General features: G+C 50.5%; 3 protein-coding genes across 5 annotated transcripts; 2 read left to right on the forward strand and 1 right to left on the reverse strand.

The window, feature by feature from the left end:
• Positions 1-718: 718 nt before the first annotated feature.
• On the forward strand, positions 719-6968 carry arfgap2 (ADP-ribosylation factor GTPase activating protein 2). 2 transcript variants are annotated; one of them, XM_053866520.1, is made up of 16 exons: positions 719-849; positions 2572-2690; positions 2754-2826; positions 2898-3029; positions 4423-4503; positions 4579-4663; positions 4734-4790; positions 4850-4902; positions 4970-5106; positions 5167-5298; positions 5362-5493; positions 5554-5709; positions 5829-5952; positions 6214-6301; positions 6546-6670; positions 6742-6968. In XM_053866520.1, exons 1-16 carry the CDS (start codon positions 778-780, stop codon positions 6760-6762), a joined length of 1587 nt encoding a protein of 528 aa, XP_053722495.1. In that variant the 5' UTR covers positions 719-777; the 3' UTR covers positions 6763-6968. The 2 variants fall into 2 exon arrangements, with proteins under 2 accessions (XP_053722495.1, XP_053722494.1); XM_053866519.1 differs by having other exon boundaries at positions 6546-6968.
• On the reverse strand, positions 6378-9161 carry pex16 (peroxisomal biogenesis factor 16). Its single transcript, XM_053866521.1, has 11 exons — positions 8846-9161; positions 8560-8595; positions 8422-8498; positions 8211-8344; positions 8046-8140; positions 7922-7987; positions 7702-7848; positions 7554-7626; positions 7378-7497; positions 7247-7311; positions 6378-7180 (listed from the first exon to the last, which is right to left on the reverse strand). Exons 1-11 carry the CDS (start codon positions 8976-8978, stop codon positions 7122-7124), a joined length of 1005 nt encoding a protein of 334 aa, XP_053722496.1. The 5' UTR covers positions 8979-9161; the 3' UTR covers positions 6378-7121.
• A 477-nt stretch (positions 9162-9638) lies between these two features.
• Positions 9639-19176, forward strand: cars1 (cysteinyl-tRNA synthetase 1). Of its 2 annotated transcripts, XM_053864332.1 has the most exons (22): positions 9639-10055; positions 10627-10851; positions 12051-12142; positions 12283-12371; positions 12436-12532; positions 13285-13383; positions 14223-14372; positions 14434-14574; positions 14635-14723; positions 14785-15013; positions 15078-15206; positions 15281-15410; positions 16014-16117; positions 16546-16643; positions 16887-17076; positions 17720-17788; positions 17850-17931; positions 17995-18075; positions 18145-18212; positions 18276-18335; positions 18653-18736; positions 18812-19176. In XM_053864332.1, the coding sequence occupies exons 1-22, from the start codon at positions 10034-10036 to the stop codon at positions 18938-18940; spliced, it is 2457 nt and encodes an 818-aa protein (XP_053720307.1). In that variant the 5' UTR covers positions 9639-10033; the 3' UTR covers positions 18941-19176. The 2 variants fall into 2 exon arrangements, with proteins under 2 accessions (XP_053720307.1, XP_053720308.1); XM_053864333.1 differs by lacking the exon at positions 10627-10851 and having other exon boundaries at positions 9641-10055; positions 18812-19170.
• The last annotated feature ends 398 nt before the right edge of the window (positions 19177-19574 follow it).

Raw genomic sequence — 19574 nt, forward strand, 5'->3', positions numbered from 1 at the left:
ACATCTCGCTCGCCATCATGTCTGCCCCCACTGCAGGAGAAAGTCACTTCAAAATGCCATCCGTTTGTTTAAAATGTGGCTGTTATTGTTCTGTAGCTGACAAGAACCAAGATATCGAAGCGTCTGCGGAGAATCTTCTAACACCACCGCTGTGGTAGAGCAAGTCTGAGAATCGACCTGTTCTCAGCAGCAGCTCTGTCGAGTCGAACAAAAAACTCCTTTTAATTACAGGCTTCATTGTGAAAGTTGAGTCCTCATGTCATCTGAGCACAAAAGGGCCGGTTTGGAAGCTGACGATGCAGCGTGAAAGGTATAAATTATGACGTATATAGCAGACGTATAGGGTCGTGGACGCGGCCCATCACACGGGTCTGTCACTGTGCGCTGAACCCTGGGGGTGGAGTGCAAGTTTGCATCAAGATAGCCACAGAAAACAACCATTTCACACTCCAGAAACAATGTTTTCTTTTTTCAAAATTACTTTTCTATGTTTTCACTACTCTTTATAACTTTGTGCAGCTTGTTTGATGATCTGTTTTTTTTTCTTATTTTGTAGGAATAAAATATACATATATCATGCTAAAATATTTCAGTCACATAATTTCCCTCGTTTAAAGAATGCAACAAAACGCGCTTTCGTCAGTTTAAACCATTGATGCCACATTAAAACGAAACTATATGAGCACGCGCTCGTAGCATGAGCGCTAAAAGTCCATCAGTTGTTTGGATTCGCGGGGCTCCGTCGTGACGTCACACGGGGAAACCGTCTAGGGCAAGATGGCGTCGGAACCAAACAAGACGGAGATCTTAACTATTTTTAAACGTTTAAGATCTGTTCCGACAAACAAGGTGAGTGATGCGACTATCTCATATCAAATCAGATCATATCGAGGTCACAAAAACCAACGGGATATTTTGCTTCATTTGGTCCCGTCATTTATTTCGGCGATGGAGCTAGCAGCGGCTAGTTGCTAATGCGAAGGAAGGCCACGTATGCCGTCCTCTGATCTCTGGTCGAGCCCTCGGACTTCGTTCTGGTAACTCGCCAATGGGTCTGTGACAAAGTCCACCACCCGACGACCAGATCCCCGGTCTGTATATCAATATGCGGACCGGGTACCAGGTCTGCTGCCCCGTCTATCGGTCCCATAAGCGCCGCATCGTTCATGGTTCGGTGGTGATCAAATGGTCATAATATTGTCATGATATTGTCGAAGGTGACACATAAACGTTGGTGATGGTCGTCACACGACCATCCATTGTTGCAGTTAAAACGTGACCCCTCCGTCTCCTCCTAAAGAATGTCGTCATACAAGTTAGTCTGGTGTGTTTTCGGTGTGGAGACTCTCCATATGGTCGACTGTTGTGCTTGTCCTGGAAAACACCCCAAATGAGACAGACCTGGTGAAACCAAGCCTCCATGTCGGACCGTCACAGCTCTGCTCCACCGTCTATAAGCGACTTTACGCAGCTCAGTGACGTGCTATTTACTGCTCAACATCCAGGCTGTATGGCTGCCTGGAGGTGGAGAAATGAGGCTTGAACCTCAGTGGAATGTTTTCAGTTCCTGTATGTTAAACTCCTGATATCACAACTATGTGAACATAGTTGGGTTACATGAGTTAGCCTGTGTTTGTCCCACAGTGGGGAACTTCAGCCATCCATTGTGTCGACACTTGACTTGTTTCACCACCTTCACCTGCAGATGATCAACAGTCTCTCTTGATCTGCAGAATGGCTGTCAGCCTGGAGTTGAGTTGGATGTCACTGCCGCGCTGCTTCTGTTTAATTAGCTGAAGGAAGGAACTGTTGAAGGTGGTGACGACGTACACGTTGCGCCTGATGTTGGCCTTTTGTAGCTCACGTTTAAAATACACTTGTATAAAGGAGCATTCCACAGCACAGTTGTTAATATGAAGTTCAATCATGGAAACAACATCTGGATGTTGAGAGTACAGCTGCATACAGCTACTCTTCCTAACAGAGTGTTAAACCATGAAAGAACAAGGTGTGAAGAGGAATAAACGTAAAACCTGGAGGGCCAAATGCAGTTGTCCATCAAAAAGCTTGTTACAGTATTGATTCCTCTTTGTCTCGTGTTTGTCCAATAAACAAAGCGGTTATTTGCTCTCAGAAAACAAAGAACAGGTTTGTGGCGGCAGACGTTCTCTGTTTCTTCCTGTTGCCCTGTAAGGGAATTACATTATGACCACCAGCCTGACATTAACAGTCCAATTTCTCTTCTTCACCTGGAACTTTTTACATGCCGAGACGACCAACCGTGTTGAGGCCCGCGGCCGACCTTGTTCTTGGTTCTGCCCTGCACTTGCCTCTTTATAAAAACCCTGAAAGATCCGATATCCAAACAGATCCAATACAGTCTGATGGATAAAAAGGTCAAGTCATCTTGGTTTAACATGAATATTGACTTATCTTTGTACCTCCTGCTTCATTGTTGTTGACTGAGTTCACTCAGGAGCGTCCGACTCTTCTGCCGTTTTAGCATTAAAATATTGTAAAAACAGATTTGTTTTGTGGGACTTGTGTGTCATGGTGTTTCCAAATGTGCAGGTTTGTTTCGACTGCGCTGCCAAGAACCCGAGTTGGGCCAGCATTCCGTACGGTGTGTTCTTGTGCATTGACTGTTCCGGGGTTCACCGGTCTCTTGGGGTCCACCTCAGCTTCATCAGGTCGGTCTCCACCTCTCACCAGACCTGACTGGGCCACCCGGCACTGACTGCGTGTCTCCACAGGTCCACTGAGCTGGACTCGAACTGGAGCTGGTTCCAGCTTCGATGTATGCAAGTGGGAGGAAACAGCAACGCTGTGCGTAACAACCAGACCGGACCTTGCTGTGTCTGGTTCCTGTCTGATCCAGTGGTGTTTCTGCTTCGCAGACGGCGTTCTTCCGGCAGCACGGCTGCTCCACCAACGACACCAGCGCCAAGTACAACAGCCGGGCGGCCCAGATGTATCGGGACAAGATCCGGCAGCTGGCCAACACCGCTATGTCCAAATATGGAACTGATGTGAGTCTGGAGCTGGGGTTACTTTCTCAGGGGTCCAGGTCCGAGACCTTTGTCAGTGTGTGAGACGAGACGTGTCCCAGTCGAGATCGGATAGAGTCCAGACTAGGGATGGGCGATAACTTATCGTACGTGATATCCCTATACGATACCATGACAGTTCTGCATAAACACGCGGCTTGCTGGCTGCCTTGGACCTGCACATGTGAACATGAGGAGACTGTGACGGCGCTACGCTCTCCAGCTCTGCGGCGTTTGACGCCCGACACCTGCGTGTGACAGTTGTGGAGAATGTGGTGGACTTTGGTTCACCATGGTAGTTTGAAAGTGATTTTGAATCCAGGGAACCTTTGTTCATGACACTGGTCGTCTCTGGATCTCTGTTTCTTTGATGAGATGGAGTGGTCCTCATAGGTTCTCTGATGCGCTCCTCTGCCTTGGTTCACATCAACACATGCAGCTCTCCTGCTGCCAAGGTGAAAACAGTTGTATATTGGATATTGGCGGTGTCGTCCTCTTCCGCGTCTCCATGAGGCTTCACTGATGGAGGACACACTCTCACAGGCAGCGCTAATGATACGAGCCGCCATCAGTTAGGGACCATCAACAAATTCTAAAGCCTCAAAGTATAAGTAAAATTTTTAATAAGGCCATGGAAAACAAGCATGTTAGGAGAGAGAATTGTGAAAAGGTTTTTCATCACACAAGACAAAGGACTCATGATTTGGAGAATACAATCTGACTCCGTGATCATTTCTTCACCTGATTTCTAATGTTTCTTCAGCAGCATCTAGGAAATGTGTCCAGACTGCTCCATAGTTCAAGTCAACTGTTCAGAGACATGAGATACAGCAGACAGACGGCTCCATTTAACCCCTAAATGAAGCTGGCAGAGCAGCCTGTCAGACACCAGCGGCTTCTACCAGAGACCTGAAACACTGAGTTTCTCATCTCTGCACTGAGTTCACTGTTCTATTGAGACGTCAACAAATCATGATGTTGGAGACAAACTCCACGAGTAGGTTTCATCATAACAGAGACTGTAGTGTCCGACACATGTAATAGAGTAAACATGGATTTATCATAATTATCGTTATCGCTGAAATTACACCATTTATCACAATAACTATTTTTGTCCATATCGCCCGTCCCTAGTCCAGACCCATGTTGTCCCCTCATGTGTTGCCCTCGTGCATCACCTTGCAGCTGAAGTGAGTTGACAGAGAGGAAGAGGAGCGGTGAGGCAGGTGCCCGGCTGCTCCAACTGAACAGGGACAGCAGGAATAGAAGTCCTAGGTCTGGGCCCTCAACTGACCAGGCAGATGTTCTGTACTGCTGAGGCTTTGATGACGTTGTTTCTTGAGGTCTTTCCTGAGTCTCTGTCATCACGCTGCAGCTGTGGATAGAGTCGTCAACAGGGGGCGGCACCACTGTCGCTGAGAAGAAGGAGACAGACTTCTTCACTGAACACATCCAGGTGAGTCTTCTGAGTGGGCTCTGACCCAGATCCTGGTTCCGAAGGGTCTCACCAGTCAAGCTTTCTTGTTCGCAGCTTGGTAGTGATGACTGGACTGTCGCACCAGCTGCTGAATCGGACCTGAACCGAGCCGCTGTCACCTCTCAGTCCGACACCATCCGTCAGTATCTCACTGTTGGCCGAGTCTCGACTCTGCTGGGCCTCATGTTTGTACCCTGTCACCCCCACAGAGTCTGAGGACGGACCTTGCACGGACGGACTCTGCACCTCGCCCAAAACCGCAACTGGTGAGTCCAGGTGAACATTCCTGGTGCAGAGTGTTGCTGATGTTCCTGTGGTCTCGCAGAAGTGAAGCCGTACATCATCGGGAAAAAGAAGCCGGCGGCGGCCAAGAAGGGGGTGTGTGCTGCTGCAGCAGGTGCTCGGCTCCGTCCGCCTGATGCCTAACGTGCAGGTGTCTCTACAGCTGGGGGTGAAGAAGGGACTTGGGGCGCAGAAGGTCAGCAGCCAGAGCTTCTCTGAGGTGGAGAAACAAGCTCAGGTGGCCGAGAAGCTGCGCGAGGAGCGGGCTGCTGAAGCCAAGAAGGAGGCGGAGCAGTCCATGTGAGTCAGCCCCCGAGCCCGCACTCCCCGTGACCTCTGACTCGCTGCTTCCTCTCACAGAGTGGAGTCCATGCGTCTGGCCTACAAGGAGCTGGAGCTGGACAGGAAGTTGGAGGACAAGAAACTTCAGAATTTGGAGGAGAAAAAGAGGAAGCAGGCGGAGAGGCTGGGGATGGGCTTCGGAAGCAGGAGGTGACGCCCCGACGGTCCAGTCTTGGACCCTCACTCGCTCACCGAAGGTGTCTTCTGTTTCAGTGCCGTGTCTCACTCCGTGATGTCAGAGATGCAGGTGATCGAGCAGGAAAGTCCAGTGGGAGCCAGGACCTCCTCGTCCTGCTCCAAGCTGGACCTGTTTGATGAGCCGGGCTTTGCTTCCGGACCCCCCAAGTAAGCTCCTGTCTGGCTCCTTCCAAGGATCCATCATTCACCTGAGCTGTGCGCCTGCAGGTACAAGGACAACCCGTTCACTGTGAGGGACACCTTTGGTTCTGGGTGGGACGCCGATGGCGGCTCCGCCTCCTCCTTCGCTGCGTCCTGGTCTCTGGAGAAAGAGGAGCCCAAAGACGACGTGACCATCTCCAGCATCCAGCCCATCGGAGACCGGTGAGTCTTGGCCAACAGAACCTGGCGTTAAACCCTGCGATCCATGCGAGCGACTCACGTCCAGTCTTGGGTCAGTGTGGGCCTCACAGCGACAGCTCTGACCGACTGTGTGTGTCCAGTCTCCCCAGCAGGAGGAAAGCCGACATCGCTCCGGTGTCGGAGTCCAGCGAGGCGCGGCAGAAGTTCGCCAACGCCAAAGCCATTTCCTCCGACATGTTCTTCGGTCGTGAGAGCAGCGCAGAGGTACACACCATGACTGACACACGCACTCATGTTTGTATCTCTGTCCTTGTGAGGACCCCACATGGCCGTCACCCTTTCCCCAGCCTCTCTCCCTAAACCTAACCATCCAAAACAGTTATTCTGACGTTTTCACCCCCAAAACTCTCTGGACCGGCTAAAATGTCCTCATAAGATCAGTGTCTTGTCAAAGATTGATCCACACAACAATATTACTATGCACACACACACACACACGTGACTAAGACTCTCCTGTGTCTTCAGTATGAAGCAAAGACGAGACTGGAGAGCTTCTCCGGAAGTTCTGCCATCAGCTCCGCCGAGTTTTTCGGGGACGGCAGCGATCATCGAGGTGAGTCCAGAAGTCATGTGACCTGGTGGTCATGTGATGATCAACACTAACAAAAAGACAGCAGTGCTTAGACAAAACAAGAATCTTTATTTATATTTCAAAAGCAGCCGTGTTGAAAGTTACGTCACTGTAAATGAGGGCCACCGTTACCATAGAGATGTATTAGGGGTTGGCAACGGACTGGAGGGAGGGTGGAGGAACTAAAGGACCAGGCGTTGACTCTGCCCCCCCCTGACACCTGCAGGCCGCTCCTCAGGCCTGGACAGCGTCCTTCCTTCTGCTCCAGACATCGCACAGTTCAAACAGGGCGTGAAGACCGTGGCGGGCAGGATGGCCGTCCTCGCCAACGGGGTCATGAACACAATCCAGGTGAGTCGCTGCACAGTCGTGACAGCAGGAGCTGAGTGCAGACTTTAACTAAAAATACGTTCGGTTTGTAGGACCGTTATGGCGCTTACTGACCAGCAGGGGGAGCAGACGAGACGACCGAGAGGAAAAATCTTAGTTTGTCCATATTTACTTTTTTTTTTTTTTTGGTCCTTCAGATTTTCAAATGTTTATTTTCTCTGAACTCATTTTTTTGTTCCATTGTGAAATACAAACCTGCAGCATGTAAAAGCTTTTAATTTAAAGATTATGACAATAAAAACATCTGCTGACTCGTGAAGACCTGACTGTGTCTCTGGCTCTGTGGTCACCAAACCAGCAGCTCTGGAACTGTTAAAACTATCCAACAAGGACAGGACAGGAGGAGACCGTTCAGTGAGCAAAGTAAACAAACTGTATTGATCCCAAATGCCGCTCCTCCAGTAGAAAAGAGTCATGACCAGGTGTAGAAGTAGACCTTCTGCCAGAAGGGCAGGTACTCCACCAGAGGACCTGAGGGAAGACGGCCATCACACACTGGACTCCACTCAGCGACACGACAGGCAGGCGGCCACTCACGTGACACCAGCCCCAGACCCGGAACGTTGTCTCCCAGCAGGTTGAGCAGGAAGACGATCTTCTCTCTGAGGTGGAGGAAAAGCAAGTGTGGTGACAAGTCATGTGGCCCATGGGGCTTCAGAAGGACTCACTGAGAAACCCTCTCATAGAACGGCGACCGCAGCAGGTAGTAGAGCAGCATGAAGCTCCGCCTCCTCAGCTCGGATTTCTCCCAGCGGCGGAGGAACTTCTTTTCCCGGAGAACAGCCAGGCTGGCGGGAAGGTGGAGGTCACCGACGGGCGGGGTCAAAGGTCACGTTGCACTTACCTGGAGACCTCGAGGAGTCCGGAGGTGAACCAGGGAGTCCAGGAGCGCCTCCCGCAGACGCCCAGGAGGACCACTGAAGCAGTTACGGACTTTAACAGTCGGAATGTTCACACAAAGCCCGAGTCCGAGCAATGCCTACGAAGGATACGGTGGAGCAGTGGACGTGCGATGTAAGCAGCCTCGGCCATCAACTCCCTCACAAGCAGCGGGGTTGCTTTCCCGTCCAGCTCCTCCCTGCAGACCTTCTTCGCCTGCTCAGCGGGGTTGGACCAGACCCGCGGCTGAGACGGAGGCACTGCAGCACCACGGACCAGTCAGTGAGGCTGCACACCACAGTTGATGTTTGTGACCAGCAGGGGGCTCCTTACCGCTGCCGAGGGGCCGCATCACACGTCCCGACCTTTCACCCCTGAAGAAGTCTTGCTGCTCTGATCCTGCAGACCATGTCGGCGTCAGACGGCCGCACACACGTCTTAATGCCACTCAACTGACCTTTGACCTCCGCCCCTCTGTCCAGCGGGGTGATGGGAGGAGTCGTTTGGAGACCCGACTTGAACCACAGAAGAAGAACGAGGCGCAGCACTGCCCTGGAAACACGGTCACACAAATGAAAGTGTGTTGACACGTGACATTAGCATGTTTGTGTGTGTCTCTCACTTCAGAACATGGATGACCGCGATGACAACCCAGCGGCCGGCGTCCCCCCACAGTCTCCAGGCTCCCAGCTCCATGAAGACCTCCAGGTGCTCCAGCACTGACAACCACGTGACCAGCTTCTGCTGCGTGACAGACTGACCCACACCCACGACATCGACATCAACATCCAGAACCAGCAACATGGGAAAGGCCTGCGAGCAGGTCCACCTACCACCTTCAGGACCGGTCTCAGGTGTTTCCTCAGGATGGTGTCGTTCAGCAGAACCAGCAGGTTAGAAGCGGAGTACACTGAGGGGAGACGGTTCTGATCTGATCCAGAGTTGCAGAACTTAACTCAGAAACTTCTTACCAAGCTCGGAGATGACGTGCGAGTCCGAGAACCGCCCTGCAACGAGTCAGATCGTGTTGTTGCAGATGTTAAGACGTGATAATGACGTTCAAGAAGAAGATATATCTAAAGTTTCTGTGTGGAGTTGAGCTGTTTCACTTCACAGTGAGACCTCAAATGTGAGTTGTACTACATTATGAGGTCAAATGCGAATATTTACTTTGGAGTCTGAACCCACAGGTGGCCATCTTCAGCGAGGCGTGGCCCCAGCTTTGACATCAAACCTCGACTGAGCGGCGGAGCTCACCTGCCAGGAGGTAGGACATGGTGCGCACAGCGCCCTCCAGCTGCGCGGCCGCCGCCGGGTTCCGCCGCACATACTCGGTGTACTGCTGGTAGAGAGTGGAAGCTCGGTCCAGCAGCTGCTTCACCTGAGACATCTTACCTGCGAGCCGCAGAAAAGTTCCTGCTAACTGCCTCACATCGTCCAAACACGCGTCACTTCCGGAATGACGTGCAACAAGTAAATGCCTCCTCCGGTCCAAACGTAGTTCCGCTCTGCCCGGAGAGAACTTTTCCTACATATTTAAGATAGTAGATCAAAATTACAGTTTCTGCGAATAAATGTACGTTAATTGATAGATCTATATAAAATATCAATCCGTTTGGTACAATGCTTATATCGAAAACGATTGTGATTAGTGTTGAAACTGTCGATATGTTGGACAGTTCATTTCGAACTGACTTAATTTAGATTGACCCTCAGTGAAAAGAATCATATATTGTAAATGAATATATTGAATATTGAAATTATATTGTTTTAATATTTATCAACTCGTTCCGACCGGTGCGCACACGCTACGACTTTTCCCTCACTATCCAAAAATGAATACGAGCTGAAACTGAAGCGAAACTATGACTGATCTTTTATTATCGAAGTTGTTGATTTACTCACCCTTTTACACGTAAGCTGCTTAAATCTGTCAATCAACAATGACCGATTGGTTGGGAGAATTAGTGGGCGTTTCTCTTGCAATAATCGGTGACTCTGAGTTTGACTTGGTTGCCTGGTGAGCGTATAGACGGACCCATTCTAAAATGATACTAGTTGATCTGTTTGTCAATTTTTTTTTTACACTTTTAATGATTATCTTCTATGTGTGCACGCCCTGCGCTTAACAAGAGTCAAATCTTTTAGATTTTATCGAGCGGCCATACCACTATTTATTGGATCGCTACATCTGTGTTTGATTTGTGTGGTCTTTGTGCGATTGTCATGCTCCAACCCGGTTCGGGGGTTAAACCATTCAAGGCTGATTTTACGAACGTGCATTATTTTTCTGCATCTAAAACCTCTAGAACTTGAGTCTGGGTTTGTCGGGTGCGTTTCAGAATCGGGCCTTTTTTACCCGGCCTTTGTAAAACACCCCGGTTTCCTCACTCTTCCGGACACGTTAATTGTTGCATCAGCACCGAATTCTTGCCTCCAGACACGATGTCGACCGCAGGGGATCCAGGTAGATGTCCGTGATGGCCGGTGTATGATGCAGTGTGCTGGGTGTTGTGTTGCTCTGTGTGTCAGATACAGCTGTGAAGCTTGTTTGTTTGTGTGCCGTCGTGAGTCGGATCGTCTGTCGCACCAAACCTCGTTTAAAAAACAGAGGGTAATTGTTTTATGCCGTAACGTTCCCCAGAATAACTATCGGAGTCATTGATCTTTGTAGGTCCCGGTCACATTTGTGGTTCGGTTCAGTTCGGGGCGGCAAAGTAGCTGTATACGAGAGGAAACAGCTGTTTGACACGGTGTGTTGGCGAAGGTGACCGACAGGGGGCGTGTTTATCCGGCATCTCGATGTGTTTTAAATATGTTAAAGGCTTTCAAACTCTTTTTTTCCTCGATATTGTCAGAGTGTGACGAGTTTTGTGTTCCGGAGTGAGCTGGGAATGGCTCCCTCTTAGGTCTGAGACACAGGTCCAGAGGGTAGGAGACCCGGGGCAGACCTAGATGAGGAGATTCCATGTGGACAGTGTTGGTCTTTGCTGGTCTGAGGCGGACCCTGGAGGTCTCCAACTGTCTTGTGTCGGCAGATTTTCAGTGTGACCACCTGCAGCAGATGACAGACCACAGCTCTCTGGCTGCTGCCCTGGACCACTACCTGACCTCGCGCAGCTACCTGACGGGTTTCCAACCCTCCCAGACTGACCTGAACGTTCTAAAGAAGCTTAGCAAACCCCCGGACCCTCGCTACGTCCACACCGCGCGCTGGTACAGACACATGACTGGACTGCAGGACCTCCAGACACTCGCTGGCTGTGAGTAGTGCGTTTGTTTCTGAGTGTGTGTTTGGTGGCGTGTGAGTGTTGCCAACTGACCAACCATCCAGACACAACTGCCACTCAACATGCACTGGACTGGAGTGTGAACAGACACAAGCTGTTGCGTTACTTGAGTCATGACTGCAGAACGCTGCTCACAACAGCAAAACATGACTCACAAATCTGCATGGTTTTATGTGCAACCCCACTGACAAATGCGCATTTGACTCTGTTCTGAAATACGTGACTCGAGTCACAAGTGTGTAATTTAAGCGACAAACATGTAACTTGATTAACAAAGGTGTAGCACGAGTCACAAAGTGTAACTCGAATCTCAGATAACGAGTCACAAATGTGCAACTTAATGGGAAAAGGTGTAACTCGAGTCAAAAATGTGTAACTCGACTCACAAACATGGAAATTGACTCACAAGCGTGTGACTCGAGTCACAAACGTGCAACTTAACTGAATGATGTGTAACTCAAGTAAAAAACGTGTCACTCGACTCACTAGTGTGAGCTGACTCACAAGCCTGTGACACCACTCACAAGCGTGTGACTCGAGTCACAAACGTGCAACTTATCTCGTGAATGTATGACTTGACTTACAAACACATAACCCGAGTCCCATTTAACTCGACTCATGACTCGATTTGCAGATGCTATCGAAAGCTTAAACACAGTCAAGTGGTCAGTTATTGGCTGTCCTGCTGCACGTGACTTTACTGCAGTAGTACTGTGTTGACTACAGCAAGACTACTGGATTACATGAGTAATGGCCTTTGTGACGACTTAACAACACACAGATTCCGCATGCCTTGTCCTTGCGTTACTCCAGGTGAGGACTGGTGAACTGCCCTGTGCTGGTGTCTCTGATGAGTTTGTAACGTACCCCTGGTGCACCAGTCGACAGCTTTGCTTGTCACAGCTCTGGAGTGCATAACTTCATTAAATGTCTCCGACTGCAGCACGTGTCATGTGACCTGCTCAAGTCAAGGTGGACCAGCAGAGACCAACAAGGGCGGCTTGAACGTTTGTTCTGTCTTGACTTCCATCTGAGACACGGCAGGGGAATGTCTCCAAGCTCTAGAGTTCCCAGCCTTGGCTGTGTGGTCTTTCATCACGCTCACGGCGGAGAGTGCCACCCAGAGGTCGTCTCTTGTGGGGGAGTAACTTTGATCACTGATTTCATTACAGCGAAGTCCAAGAGGGTCCAGCCTCCGTGGACGAGGCCTGCAGGAACAGATGTCCCCCAGCTGAGGCTCTACAACAGCCTGACGCGAAGCAAGGTGAGCTCACAACTGCAGTCGGTGAAGGTGTCGCTGTGTTCAGGAGTTGAAGTGCACACCGTGGATGTGAAACCCGAGCGGGCCTCACTCTGAACCTTGACGGACGCCGGCGTCTAAAACTGTCCTCTTGTGCCCTCCAGGAAGTCTTTGTTCCTCAGAAGGCCAATAAGGTGACGTGGTACAGCTGCGGCCCGACCGTGTACGACGCCTCACACATGGGTCACGCCAGGTCAGTCATAGGTCCAGAGCCGGGGACCCTCCTGCCCCCATGACTCACCGCTGTCTGTGCCCAGGTCCTACATCTCCTTCGACATTCTCCGGCGGATCTTGAGGGACTACTTCAAATACGACGTTCTCTACTGCATGAACATCACAGACATCGACGACAAGGTCAGAGCTTCCTGTCCCACTCACTTGGGCTGTCTCCCATCTCTCCCCCTAACACTGGGCTCTGCGCCTCACCTGTCAGTGTAGTGTGTCCCACTCCTCCTCAGACCCAGGGCACTCGCCGTTCACCACCTGAAATGCTCCCTTCAAACCCAGGGAGCTCCGGAGTTGACTTGAAACCAAGTGGGAATATGAAGTGTGGAGAGATGTCCAGGAGACCAAAGGACTTGATGTCAAAACAATGTTGGACAGGGGCATGTTAGTAGCCAGGACGACTCTTCCCTTTGTTGACTTTCTCTGGTGTCACACGTCAGCGAGCCAAATGCTCCACCGTGTCCCACAACATGAACAATACCACATGGATGTTCAACAGTAGGTTTGGATTTCTTCTGAACGAACAACAGTGGGCTAGCATCCAGGCTAACGTTAGCATCCTCACACCTCTGACACATCTGTCGCCGCAACATAGGCTCCGCCCATTTCTTCTCCGCCGGTTCACCAAACCAAGTGAGATGATCAGCGCCGATGCAAGAGGTTGCAGAAACGTTGGAGCTGTCATTTCCAAAACGTTGTCTCCAACACTGGATATGCAGGAAACAAAACACAGCACGGCAGCCAATGACACGCCGGCATTACGCGCAACGTCAGTCACTTTACTTGGCCGTCGGAGGGCGCTCAGAACCAAGTGCTGGTGTCAGGGGGAGGAGTGGGACACAGCCTTGGACCTGTCTCACCTGGACCTTCTGTTGCTGTAGATCATCAAAAGAGCCCGCCAGAACTTCCTGCTGGACCAGTACCGAAAGAAGAACCTGCAAAGCTCCCAGCTGGTCCAGGACGTCCAGACAGCCCAGCAGGTACTCTCTCACTCCTGGGTCCTTAGGCTGGAGGTGGTGCTGCTGTGGTGACTTGCGAGACTGAAGAAGTTGAGCAGCACTTTGTGCTTGTTGCCCGTTTCAGAACCACCGCTCAGGTTTTCTGTTCACTTGAAAAACAAACAAATATATCACCTCTGCCACTCCATGGTTGCTGGAGATTAACTTGAGTTGCTGCTGTACGCAGTTAAATTATCTTCATCAAATTCCATATTTTCAGTTATTTTCAATACTGCTTTTTAACTTCCCTGACACAGTTCTGCTTCTCCCAAACACAATTTACCAATATTACTACTGAGCAGTTGAAGCTATTCTCAGTACTTTCAGTCCAGATGTATAGCTTTACTTTATCGATACACAGTTTGTGTATCGATAAAGTCGATAAAGACAAAGTGCTTCTAGTACAGTGCTACTGCAGTACACCGGTACTACAGGAGTGAATATGTGCTCTCACACTGCAATGCTTCTCTCTACACTACAGAATACTTGTGGTGTTACTTTATAAGTGTTATTTTATGTAGCAATTAGTCGAAAGTTGTACTTGTTTTCACAGTACAGCTGTACATCTTTTGTGGTATTTTACCAATCACTTTTGATAGTGCTACAATTCTACAGATGGCAGTTACACATTGTACTACATGACAGGTGGTTCTACATAGTACTTTTCTGTGGCAGAACTATGACTGTTGTACAACTTGTTCATGTCGGCTCTTATGCCACTAAATTCTTGGCTACTCTGGTTTAGTACATTCAGTACTACCCACTACTGTGAGACGCTACAGTACCCATTGTGGGCCGGACTGAGCCCAGTGTCTCTGCAGGCGCTGCAGGTCCAGTTGTCGACCACCACCGACCCTGATAAGAAGCAGATGTTGGAGCGTCTGGATGCAGCGGTCAGTGCTGCTCTGAAGCCCCTGCAGGAGGCGCTGCAGGGCTCCCAGCCCGCCGCTGTGGTGGAGCCCCTTCATCAGGTCTGTCATTGCGGTTCTGCCTGAGGAGCGGCTCACTGATGGCTGCGGCTCCTTCCTCCAGGCGCTGCTGGAGAGCTCCAGGGACATTGTGGCCGACTGGCTGGACCAGCAGCTGGGCTCCAGCGTGGACGACAACTCCATCTTCTCCACCCTGCCGCAGCACTGGGAGGAGGAGTTCCACAAGGACATGGACGCTCTGAACGTGCGGCTCTCACCGTGAGGCGCGTCCTCGCCCTCCGCTCATTCTCCTCTGACCCCACAGGTCCTGCCCCCGGACGTGCTCACCCGGGTCAGCGACTACGTTCCAGAGATCGTGGACTTTGTGAAGAAGATCGTGTCCAATGGTTTTGGGTAAGAGGGAGGCGCCACTGTGGCAGCGGTGACGCAGAGGTCATCTGTGTTCTGCTCTCAGGTACGAGTCCAACGGTTCGGTTTACTTCGACACCGCAAAGTTTGACTCCAGCGCCAAGCACTCGTACGGCAAGCTAGTGCCCGAAGCCATCGGAGACCAGAAGGCTCTGCAGGAGGGAGAAGGGGACCTGAGCGTGGACCGGGTCGGAGACAAGAAGTCTCAGAACGACTTTGCTCTGTGGAAGGCCTCCAAGCCCGGGGAGCCCACGTGGGACTCTCCCTGGGGAAAGGTCAGTCAGCGCCTCGGTGCTGTGGCTCACCTCTGATCTAACTGGAGGACGTCCTGTGAGCCAGGGTCGACCCGGATGGCACATCGAGTGCTCAGCCATGGCGGGCTCTATCCTGGGCCAGTCCATGGACATCCACGGCGGCGGCTTCGACCTGCGCTTCCCGCACCACGAGAACGAGCTGGCCCAGTCCGAGGTACCGCCACCGCTGCTGGCGAGGTGAGGAACGCTGAGAGCGAGCCAATCACGTGCCTTACTGTGACCACGCAGGCCTTCTTCGACAACGACCACTGGGTGCGCTACTTCCTGCACACGGGTCACCTCACCATCGCAGGGTGTAAGATGTCCAAATCGCTGAAGAACTTCATCACCATCAAGGACGCGCTGCAGACCAACACAGGTGCGTGCGTGCGTGTGTGTTTTCATCTGTCCTTGTGGGGTCCTTACTGCCTTTATGTTGTGGGGACATTTTTGCCAGTCCCCACAAGTCCATGCCTCAATTTGAGGGTTCAAACTTCCAACTCAGTTTGGTTCAGAGTCCTGGTTCAGGTGAGCCATGTGTTTTGGAGGGGTAGGTTTAGGGAGAGAGGCTTGGGAAAGGGTGATGGCCAGGGGCATGTTTTGCCATACTTGACAAGTCTCCTCCTTGTGAGGACATTTGGGCCTGTCCTCACAAGGTTATGGGGTTAAAACCTCAGTAAAAGTGGTTCATTACAACTGGGTCTAACTGTCAATAACTTGCTTATTTCTCGTCACTATGATGCGGTTCAGAGGGAACTTTTGAGGTGAAATATCGTCAAGCTAACAAGTATGTTAATTACAGGCTAATACACGTACAAGTTGTTTATATATATGGGGATCAATGCTGCCTAATCTGAGGCGTGAACAATCTTGATTTATCCACTGTTTTGTCTGAGTCTGAAGAGAGTTGAGACCGACTGTCTCTGTTGTGTGGACCTGCACCTGTGTGTGTGTGTGTGGTGTAACGCTGGTTCTGGTTCAGCCCGTCAGCTGCGCCTGGCCTTTCTCATGCACTCATGGAAAGACACACTGGATTATTCCCCCAACACCATGGAGTCTGCCGTGCAGTACGAGAAGTTCCTGAACGTGAGTGCCGCGATGATGTCATCACCCAGAGCTCAGGAGCTTGTTTGGATGAGCTGGAACTGAAATAATAATAATTATTATTATAATAATAATTTGTTTTCCAACCCATAAAATAACGTGCCAGTAGTGTGTACTCTTTTTTTTTTTTTTAATTCTATCTTGATTTTTATTCTTAAATATTTATTATATTAATGTGTGTATATATATATATATATATATATATATATACAAGATGTATTTAAAAAGATCAGAAATACATTAAAAAAATATAATTTGAAATCTAAAACTATGTATTTTAGAATATATATATATATATATATATATATATATATATATATATATATATATATATATATATATATATATATATATATTCTGTCCTCACAACGTGTTTGAAGGTCTGAAATCTGTGCTTTCTCGCGCAACAGGAGTTTTTCCTGAATGTGAAGGACATCCTGCGAGCGCCGGTGGACGTGACGGGCCGCTTTGAGAAGTGGGACGCAGCAGAAGCCGAACTGAACGAGAGGTGAGCCTGTGTAACGTACGTCAACAAATCGGTTTGAGAATCATGTTGACTCCGTTTTTAAGGCGTTAAAGATGTAATTGTCAGAGAAACAGCTCAGCCGACACTTGTGTGTTCATCAACCAGAACGTCTCCCCACTGCTGCCACTAGGTGGTGATCCATGACCATTAGGACCCCGTGAACTGTCTTCTGTCGCTGAGATGCCTTCAATGCTGCGCAGTTACAGCCCTTGTTTGTCGCTGTAGTTTCTACGAGAGGAAGTGGGCAGTACACGAGGCTCTGTGTGACAATGTGGACACTCGCACAGCGCTGGAAGAGATGAGGGTCCTCGTGAGTCAGAGCAACAGCTACATCGCCGGCAGGAAGAGCAGCAAGCTGCGTCCCAACCGCCTGCTCCTGGAGAACGTCGCCGCCTACCTCACCTCCATGCTGAAGGTCGGTCTGGAGGTCAAAGATCGTCCTCTTACACTCTCTGGAATTTATCCTGCGTCTGCCGAGTTTCACTTCAGCTGATCTCAACTGATGCTTCCTCTTCATGTGTTGAGGAAGACTGAAAAGCGGGAAGTCACGGTTCAGTTTAGAAGTCAGAAATCTGAAGTATGGTTCAAGGTAGAATAATGAGGACAAATTAAGGTCAGAGCTTCCTGTCCCACTCAGGACAAATTAAGGACATTTTGTCTCATCTAATCCAATCTCCAGCCCCCTAAAATATCCCTCATGAGAATGAGGATGTCCAGCGACCTTCTGCCAAACATCAATCAAAGTCGGTGTTAAGCTCTTCCTACTCTCCTGGTTCGCCGCTGCCTGGGTCACGTGACCAGCTCCGGCTGGAACAGGCATCTGCCATCTGGTGCATGTTTGAGCTCATTACACTCGCTGTATTAAACATGAAATGTTTTGATCAAATACGTGAAAAGACCTGTGTTAAAAGAAAGGTCATGGTGTGATAAGGTGTTTGGTCCAACTGCAGCTCTATGATCAAACTCACAGAGTGAGAGTGTCGAGGGGGCGGGGCTGTTGCCATGGTTACCCATCTGCGGTGCTGTTATTCAGCTGGAGTGTGACACTTTCCCGGCAGATATTTGGCGCCATCGACGGATCAGAGCCCATCGGGTTCCCTGTGGGCGGAGCCTCTGCCAGCTCTAACGTGAGTGCCGCCGCCGTTGGTCTGTCGGCCGCGGACGGAGACTCATTGTGGCTTTGCTCAGATGGAGGACGTGGTGATGCCGTATCTCGGCGTGCTGTCCAGCTTCAGAGAGGAGGTTCGCAAGGTGGCTCGCGAACTGAAAGGTGAGGAGGGATGTGTCCGAGCTGAGCGCCAGTGTGTTCCACGTCACCTTCCTCTCCCTGCAGTGACGGAGCTGCTGCGCCTCTGCGACGTCGTGCGGGACGAAACTCTCCCGGAGCTCGGCGTCCGGCTGGAGGATCACGAAGGTATCGCTCACTTCCTGTCGACCCGGCGGGCGAGTCATGGCGCTGACTAACGCTGATGTGGCTTGACAGGTCAGCCGACGGTTCTGAAGCTGGTGGACAAAGAAACCCTGCTGAAGGAGCGTGAGGAGAAGAAGAAGGTGGGACTGGAGCCGGTGGCTCGCTGGCATCCGTGGAACTGACGGACGCACATCTGTTTTCAGTTGGAGGAGGAGAAGAGGAAGAAGAAGGAGGAGGCGGCGCGAAAGAAGCAGGAACAAGAGGTGAGAATGGCTGCGCTGCCGGAGCTGGAGGCCTGGGAGTCACCTCCTGGACCGGAGAACTTCCACGTTGACTGAGTCCAAGCGACAGTCCGCTCCCCTGGCTCTGAAGAACAGACTGTTGCACATGAATCTGAGTGTGATTCGGAACCACTGGTCCAGTTTGGTCCGGTCCATTCATTGGTGTGCCTCGGTCCTGGTCCGGATGACTTGTACCAGATGTCCAGATAGACTTGCTCCGGTCCATTCTTTAGAACTTGCTCTGTCTGGTCCTGGTTCTGGTCCAGTTTTGTCCTCACTTCCTGGTTTCCTCCCTTCAGGCTGCGAAACTGGCCAAGATGAAAATTCCAGCCGCGGAAATGTTCCTGAGCGAGACTGACAAATACTCCAAGTTTGACGAGACGGTAACGAACGAGGGTTTTGGCGGTGCCTTGGTGCCGGGTCAGGGGTTACTGTCTCACTTGCGTATTTCTCACCAGGGTTTCCCGACTCACGATTCGGAGGGGAAGGAGCTCAGTAAAGGACAAGCCAAGAAGCTTCGAAAGCTCTACGAAGCCCAAGAGAAGCTGCACAGCGACTTCCTGCTGACCAGTCAGAACGGCTCCTGATGGTTGTGTAGAAGCAAAATAAAGGTGTGTGCTGTGAGACCTGCTCTTCTCTGCTGGAGACCATCTTGGACCAGGCCTGGCCAACACGCGGCTCTTCCCCCAGTTTCATGCAGCTCTTCACCACATGAGCCGCCGAACTGGCTGGGATTTTGGTCAAGTTGCTGTTGAGATGTTTTTTTGATTTGATGAGGAGACTTTGCTTATCTTGACAAGACAAGACAATGACTAGACTAGACTAGACTAGACTTGACTTCACGATGACTAGACAAGACAAGATGATGACTTGATGGTGAGGATGACTAGACGTGACAAGACTAGAGACTAGAGAGGACTCAACCAGATAGTTTCTCGACTTGACGTAAAGATTTGCCTTAACTTGACAAGGCAAGACAATGACTAGACTTGACAACGACTTGAGACAAGACGACACGACAACTTGACTAGGCGCGTGCTCCAAGCCGGGGGGCGGTGCTTGGAGCAGGTTCAATGGCAATATTAGTCACGGTCCTCAGACTTGGAGCCTCATCAGATCCACCATCAACACGACTGACATGACTCCACGTTTGACTTTGTCCTTCCCTAAACTAAAGGTCTGGCATGTGTTTCACCTGTGACTCACTGTTGATGGTGGTGA

Source organism: Synchiropus splendidus, chromosome 5 (genome assembly GCF_027744825.2).
Source record: "Synchiropus splendidus isolate RoL2022-P1 chromosome 5, RoL_Sspl_1.0, whole genome shotgun sequence".
NCBI classification, from domain to species: domain Eukaryota; kingdom Metazoa; phylum Chordata; class Actinopteri; order Syngnathiformes; family Callionymidae; genus Synchiropus; species Synchiropus splendidus.